This window comes from Leptonychotes weddellii, chromosome 1, assembly GCF_054177405.1.
Source record: "Leptonychotes weddellii isolate Sample4059 chromosome 1, ASM5417740v2, whole genome shotgun sequence".
In the NCBI taxonomy this organism is placed as follows: domain Eukaryota; kingdom Metazoa; phylum Chordata; class Mammalia; order Carnivora; family Phocidae; genus Leptonychotes; species Leptonychotes weddellii.
Window position 1 is genome coordinate 5,139,101 of NC_138369.1, and position 7,485 is coordinate 5,146,585.

The 7,485-nt window shown below is 60.8% G+C and overlaps 1 protein-coding gene and 1 non-coding gene across 9 annotated transcripts; one reads left to right on the plus strand and one right to left on the minus strand.

Annotated features, from left to right (window-relative positions):
• The first annotated feature begins 1,138 nt into the window (after positions 1 to 1,138).
• Positions 1,139 to 1,242, plus strand: LOC115938935 (small nucleolar RNA U13). Its single transcript, XR_004073921.1, has one exon. It is a non-coding gene; the product is annotated as a small nucleolar RNA U13 (small nucleolar RNA).
• Positions 1,243 to 1,841: 599 nt separating this feature from the next.
• On the minus strand, positions 1,842 to 6,716 carry ZNF358 (zinc finger protein 358). 8 transcript variants are annotated; one of them, XM_081812258.1, is made up of 4 exons: positions 5,721 to 5,860; positions 4,821 to 4,971; positions 3,920 to 4,025; positions 1,842 to 3,670 (listed from the first exon to the last, which is right to left on the minus strand). In XM_081812258.1, the coding sequence occupies exons 3-4, from the start codon at positions 3,990 to 3,992 to the stop codon at positions 1,920 to 1,922; spliced, it is 1,824 nt and encodes a 607-aa protein (XP_081668384.1). In that variant the 5' UTR covers positions 3,993 to 4,025; positions 4,821 to 4,971; positions 5,721 to 5,860; the 3' UTR covers positions 1,842 to 1,919. The 8 variants fall into 8 exon arrangements, with proteins under 8 accessions (XP_081668384.1, XP_081668353.1, XP_081668362.1 ...); XM_081812227.1 differs by having other exon boundaries at positions 3,797 to 4,025; XM_081812236.1 differs by having other exon boundaries at positions 3,797 to 4,025; positions 4,821 to 4,892; positions 5,721 to 5,811.
• Positions 6,717 to 7,485: the final 769 nt, after the last annotated feature.

Below are 7,485 nucleotides of genomic sequence, written 5' to 3' on the forward strand. Positions count from 1 at the left end.
TCCTAACGCCCGCGGGCGATCGCTGTGCTGGGGGATGGGCTGGCTGTGAGAGTGCCGGCGTAGGGCCGGCTCGGCCCTGGCTCCCTGTCATGCCCGCGTCCCGTGCCAAATTCCAGAGTTCCATATTCAGTGCTTGACCCCTTACCCTCCGCAGAGTCCGGTGATGACCATACGTCCTGTCTCATGGCTGCCTCTCCATCCTCCCAGAAACCCCGTGGTTACTCTCAACTCTTTCCGCTTCTGCTCCTCTCGTCTGAACTGTCAGCAAATCCTATTCCATTTCCTAAGTATGTCCCAAATAGGACCAACTCATCCCCACTCCTGTGGCCCTCAGCCCAGAGTCCCCCATCATTCCTGGCCTCCTCCTGGCAGCAACCTCCTCCCTGACCTGAGGCTCCCACTCCTGACCCTCTCCAGTTACACTCCCCAGGCAGCAGCCAGAAGCATTTTCCAAGAGTAGTTCCTATCAGCCCTCTGCTGCAACCTGCTGTCTTCCCACTGCTCTGGGATGACAAGCGAACTCTGACCTCAGTCTACCAGAGCCCTCTGTTCTGGCCCCCATCTCCCCGGGCTGACCGCTCAAGGGCCCCAGGGCCTTTGCACTCTTGCTTTGAAAAGAATGCTGGTTAATTACGCAAACTCTGGAGAACAAACAGTTTAGATTAAATCTAGGCCCGGCCAACTGCCACTTCTACATCTTCCAAAGAGTCCCTTGGGGATGCCTGGGTGGCTCAAGGGATGCCTGGGTGGCTCAGTCGGTGAAGCGTCTGCCTTTGGCTTGGGTCATGATCCCGGGATCGAGTCCCGCATCGGTCTCCTTGCTTCATGGGGAGGCTGCTTTTCCCTCTGCCTGCCGCTCCCCCTGCCTGTGCTCTCTCTCTCACAAATAAAGTCTTATTAAAAAAAGAAAAAAAAAGTCCCTTAAACTCCACGTTTACTCATTTGCAAAATGGGGATACTTAGTCATAGTTACCTGCCCCTTGGAGCTGTTGGATTAAATGAGAAAATGCAAGAGCGCAAAATGCAAGAGCACTGCACAAGGCTGGGCAAACAGTACTGACAATTAAAGTAGTGGTTATCGGGATTATGGAATCCCTCCTCGGGAAAGCAGTCCCCCCCACCTAAATCAGAGCTCTTGATCCTTTTGTGGACCATGAGCGTGATGACTGAGCGTTCATGCCGTTGTGTGAGGTGTGTCTCTCCCAAACCTTGTTACCTCCTCAGCACATTACCTGTCTGATGTGTGGGGGGAAAAAAGTCTTGTTATGCTTCTCTTAGAATGAACTATATACCCTGTAACTCCTTCTCAAATGTTCCTGAGCTTGGCATCTGTGAGTTCTGTGAAGGCCGTGCTTATCTTGTCCCCGGCTGAGACCCCAGCAATCAATAGAGTTTTGTTCAGCACATAAATGAGCAACCTCTTCTGTCCAGTGCAGTGCCTATAACCTGGGCTGTGAAGGACAAGGAGTAGGTTATGTGAGCAGATGGGTAGGGCTGCCTGCAGGGTCTCATATCAGTCTCCATTATCAGCCCACTAGACTGTGAACATGCCAGAAATTCCACCACTCATAGAAAAGCCAAAGGGAAGGGATCCTGCTCAGACCACCTGCAGGGGAAGTCTGCCCATGACTAGGGTGGCCAGGCCTGGGGGAGCAGAGTGTTAACTGCTGGGAGGGACCAGTGTGAGACCTTGTGGGGGAACTGGGAAACCTGGAGGATTAGGGTGGAGTCAGGACATTGGGGTTCCAGCTATGGCTGGCACCGACCACACCCTCCCATCTCCTGAGGAAGGGGGTGTGCATTAGAGGAAAGAGAAACAGGCAAGCCACACAACACAGAGCCAGGAGGCAGTGGGAGGATTTTACTAAACTGCATGACACACAACTTCCCCAGGCCCCCCATGAGTGTTGGCGTCCACTTCAGCCATCGGGCCCCAGCAGTGCCCCTTGCTCCTGCACCCACTCAGGACTCTCGCCAGTAGGGAGGGCCGGACTGACAGTATCATGGGTGGGAGAGCAGGGGTCAGGGTGAGGCTCAGGGTTGGGGTGGGGGCTGGGCACGGGACTCCGGTCAGGGCTGGGACCAGATCCTTGCTCAGGGCTGGCCACGAGGTCAGGATTGGCGTCGGGACCAGGCTTAGGGTCAGATTTGACAGAATCAGGGGTGGGGGTAGATTCGGAGCCAGAGACAGCTTTGGGGCTGGGATTAGGGAGGGAGCCCACCACGGAGCCAGGGTCAGAGCCCAGGCCAGAGCTGGGGCCCGGGCTGAGGCCCAGGCCAGAGCCGAGAACAGAGACAGCATCAGGACCCAGGAGGGAGACCTGCCCCGGCCTCAACATGGAGGCAGGACTGAGGCCGAGGCCCGCGGCGGCGGCGGCGGCGGCGGCGGCGGCCGCGGCGGCCGCAGCCGCGCCCTCGTGCACCCGCTTGTGCTTGGTGAGGCTGGAGGCTTGGCCGAAGGCCTTGCCGCAGAGCTGGCAGCGGTAGGGGCGCTCTCCGGAATGCACGTGCAGGTGCTGCAGCAGCGCGGAGCTCTGGCCGAAGGCCTTGGAGCAGTGGGGACAGGCGTAGGGCCGCTCGCCCGTGTGGATGCGCAGGTGGTGCTGCAAGTTGGAGCTCTGGCCGAAGGCCTTCCCGCAGTGGGGACAGCGGTACGGGCGCTCGGCCGTGTGCGTGCGCTGGTGCTGCAGCAGCGCCGAGCTCTGGCCGAAGGCCTTGCCGCACTGCGGGCACGGATACGGCCGCTCGCCGGTGTGCGTGCGCAGGTGCTTCAGCAGCGCCGAGCCCTGCCCGAAGCCCTTGGCGCACACGGGGCACTTGTGCGGCCGCGGGCCGCCGTGCGTGCGCAGGTGCTGCGCGAGCAGCGAGCCGTGCCCGAAGGCCTTGCCGCACACCGGGCAGTGGTGCGGCTTCTCGCCGCTGTGGCTGCTGCGGTGCTTCAGCAGCGTGGAGCGCCAGCCGAAGGCTTTGCCGCAGGCGGCGCACTGGTAGGGCCGCGCGCCCGTGTGGATGCCGCGGTGCTGGGCCAGCGTGGCGCCGTGGCTGAACGACTTGCCGCAGTCGGGGCAGCGGTACGGCTTCTCGCCGCTGTGGGTGCGGCGGTGCTGGCTCAGCCCCGAGCTGCGGCGGAAGGCTCGCCCGCAGTCGGGGCAGGAGAAGGGCCGCGGCGGGCTGGCAGGTGCAGGGAGCACCGCGGGGCTGGTGGCCAGGACCTCCGGCGTGGCAGTGAGGCTGGATGAGAGGGGGTCCGGGTCTGGGGACTCGGTGGGGCCGAGGGTGTCGTTGTTAGGGTCAAGAACCAGGGGGACCGGGCCGATGACGTCTGGATCGAGGTCGAAACTTGAAGACATGGGGTCGAGATCTTGGGGATCCGAGTCACGGGTGGCTGAGATGGAGCTCGGAGCTTCGGCGGCGGGGTCCAGGTCCTCAGAGACGGGCTCCAGATCTTCATAGCTGGGGTCCACGTCTTCAGAGACGGTGTTGACGTCTTCTGGGTCGGGCTCTGGGTCTTCACAAACTGGGTCCAGCTCTTCAGGGTTGGGGTCCAGGTCCTCTGAGTCGGAGTCCAGCTCTTCATAAGTGGGCCTCGGGCCTTTGTGGCCTGGGTTCCTGACCAGGACCGAGCGCCGCGTCCCTGGCGTGGAAGTGCTGGCTGCTTCTGGGGCAGGATCTGCAGGGTGAGGACAGAGGGTGGGTGGGGGGTAGGTTCTGGAGGCCAGGGGGTCTCTTTTGGAGTCTGGGCAGGGGAGTGAGAGGGGACCATGCCACGGCCCAAAACCCACTCCTGAATACACACATGGATCCTGCTCTTGTCTCAAATCGCAGGGAGACTTGTGATGCGCTCCAGCCAGGGCAGGGAGAAGAGGGACCCTGGTGGGACATGGGGGGGGGGGGGAACCTTCCCTTCTCAGCACCACACCTGGATGGAAGTCACGGGACCCAGCACTAGAGGTCTCCAGTACCCAGCTCCAGGGCTCTGCCCCTCTCTCCATCTTGGTCTCCTCCTCTGGTGGGAAGCTTGGGTCCTGTGGAGGAGAGAGAGTCCAGGGTTCCTACCTGCTTGACTGGGGTCCCCTCATGAGGAAGAGGGTGAGTGCCTGGGTTCCTGTGCTTGCTCCTAAGTACATGGCCTGAATTCCAGTCCCGTAGTCGGGGGTGACATATTTGGGGGTTCCTAGTAGCAAGGGCAACCTCTGGCTTGCCTCACAGAGAGGAAGCATCCTGAGCTCTGAAGCTTATATCTGGGGGATGGGGGGGGGACAACATCTGGTACTCCCCTTGCTTCACTGGGGGAGGGCAGGGGGACCTCTGGCTTGCTTGCTTGCTGGGGAAGAGGTGACTGGAATGCCAGATCTCACAGCTCAGGGGTGGGAATAACTGTCAAAACACCTGTGTATCCAAATGCCAGTTCCTAAAGCTGGGTGGGGTGGGGTGGGGGGGATAAGGTGGGACCCACTGGGGCACAGAGAGATCCATGAACCCCTAGCCAGGTGAGTAGGGACAGGTGTTATACCTGTTTGCCCAGTTGGATAGCAGATCCTGAATTCTAATCCCTAGGTGGGGTGGGGGTGGGGGCAAAAATAATACTTGGGGCCCCTATGGGGTTACGGGGGGGCTCCTGGGTCATCTCCTAGGAAAGGGAGATTCCTGAGTAACTAACTGATCCCAAGGCTGAGGTATGGGGACGAGTGTCAGGACACTTTTTGGTCCCCTCCTGGAGAAAATATCCTGAGTTCCAGCCCCATGCCTGGAGGTTGGAAGCATGGTGGAGAAACCATTGCTGGGAGCCCTTCTGGGGAGCAGAGGGAGTTCAGGATTACCTGATGGGGAGGTGATGTCTTGAGCTATCCACCCATGGCTGTGGGTTGGGGAGCAAACAAACAGATCTGTTCCTGGAGGGAGGGATAGGGGGGCCTCTGGCTTTCCTGGGGAGAGGGACATCCAGAACCACAACCCCACAGCTGCAAGTGGCTAAGCAAATGGAGAGGGTGGAGTTCTTAAATCACCTCCTCAACCCAGACACCACATTTGAAGGGTGCGGGGGAAACAATGCCTGGGTCCCCTCCTGGGTTTCTGGGGGGCAGGGGGACCTTTAGATGGCCTCGTGAGGAAGGGGACTTCCAAACTCTCAACTCTTAGCTGGAAGGCGGGGAGGAGAACTGAGTTCCTGGGAGGAGGGGGGCAGGTGGACCCCTGGATCACCTCCTGGGAAGGGGTTTCCAGAACTCTGGACCCCAAGACTGGAGAGTGAGGGGAACAATAACTGGGCTCCAGGGGGTCAGAGGGAACCCCCGATCCCCCTCCTGAGGAAGGGCCTCCTGAACTCCCGACCTCAGGCTGGAAGGTGGGGAGAACAATACTTAGGGGTCCTCCAGGGTTCCTGGGATGGAGAGGGTCTGGATCGCCTTCAGGGGAGGGGGCGCCTGAGCTCCCGACCCCAGAGCTGAGGGGTGCCCCCCCATACCTCCCCGATTTCAGGCGCCAACTCGGGCTGGGCCCTTCTCCCCCGGGGCCGCGGCGGCGGAAAGGGCGCTCTAGGCCCTGGGGCCGCGGGGGGACCCCCCTCCCCTCACGCCCGCGACCCCGCTCTCCCGGGCCGGGCGGGCGGCGCGCGGGCGGTGGGGGGTGGGCAGACAGAGGTCGCCCCGGGCCGCGCCCCGCCCCCGCCCCCGCCCCGGCCCCGGCCCCCGCCCGCCCGACCCGCTCGCGGGGACACTCACCCGGCGCCCCTCGCCCCTGCCCGGCCCGCCGCGCCCCCGGGGCCCGCAGGAAGCCCCCCGCCCGCCAGCCCCGCCGGCGGCCCCCTCGGCCCAGCGGCCCCGCCAGGCGCTCCTGGGGAGCGAGAGGGGCCGGCCGAGGGCCGCAGCGGGAGCTGCTGGGACTTGTAGTTCGCCCGCGCCCGCCGCGGCCGTCGCCATCGCTGCCCCCGCCCCCCGGGCCAGCCTTTGTCCCGGCCCGGCCGCCCCGGCCGCGCGACCGCGCCTTTGTCTGCGCCGCGGCCTCCCGCGCTGCCCTCGCCCCGGCCCGCCGCGGCCCGGCGCCTCAGCCCCCTCGCTGTCCCTCCCGGCCCCCGCCTGCTTCGGCCCCTGCCGCGGTCTCCCCCTGCCCCTGTCTCTCTCTGCATCTCTGTTCCCCTCTCGGCGCCTAGCTCTGTTCCTTTCTGTCTCTCTGTCCCTCTATTTCTGCGGCCCTCCCTGTTTCAGTCTCTCTGCCTCTGTCCCTGTCACTTTTCCTGCCTCTGCCCGTCTGTCTCTCCTTGTTTCTGGCCTCATCCGTCTCTGTCTCTGCCTCGTGCCCGTGTCTCCGACTCTATCTTTGTTCAAAGAGCACCAAACCTTCTATTTCTCTGGCCGACTGGCAGGGCACATAAGCAAAGCCAAGGCTCTGAGAAGCCCTGCAATTTACAAAGCTGTTAATCTTTGCTCAATCCAGAGTCCCTGTGTAAGACTCCCCAAGGAAGAATGTTGGGGGCCCTGTCCCTGAGTGTCCTCCTCCTGCCCAGCTGATAGGTCACTCACTGCTGTCACTGGTGGACTCCCTGTGTCTGATGCCCACTGGAGTGATGATCTCTGGAGAAGCCTAGGCCAAAGCGGGGAAGGACCCTGGGCAGACTTTACCTGGAGGCACAGATCCCCGCAAAGAGGGAGTGAAAACCAGCCCCGGCAGCTGCCAGCTGGGCCGTGATGTTCTTCACTGAGCATAAACAACGGTCACAGAATATAAACAATGATCACACAAGGCCGCTCTGTGACCACGTCTGAACCGAGCCAGAGACAAGGACACTCTGCAACCACAAAAACGAATACACACCCTCCTCGCCCGGACTAACACGATGACTACCGCCTCTTACCAACGACAGCTCCCCTTGCATCCTCCCACTTCGGAGATAAAAATCACCAAAATCCCCAGTCACCAATCCGCTCCCTGCTTCCCGACAGCACCAACCGAGAATTGCTTCTACTCTCTTCAACTCTCTTTAAAACTACCCCCCCACCCCACATGCCTGCATCCTATAAGGTGCCCTCCTGTCCCCCAAAGCCCTCTTATGGAGGCACTCATGGTTCCTGGTATCTCATCTTCCCTTTTTAGCGAGCTAATACTACAGCTGTATTTCTGATGGTCTTTGCGTGAATTTTGACACTACCTACCCTTGAATACAGCATCAAGCAAATCAGGCCTCCAGGAGTCTTCCCTCTTCTTTCCTGAACCTTCTAGATCTGTGCTGAACTCAAGGTCTGAAACTGGCTTTCCACCTTTCTGTGGAAAAGCCCACAGCATATCTGAGAGATCTGAGACTGAAATTGGATTATGTCGGGGGTTCCTCATCCTGCCACCTCCTGGAGGATCCCATAGCAAATAATGCTTGTGATGACAGTGTTGTTTCTGTCTGCTAAGTATCTTTTTTTGTTCTTAAGATTTATTTATTTATTATTTTAGAAGGGGGGGGCAGAAGGAGAGAGAGAGAATCTCAAGCAGACTCCCCGC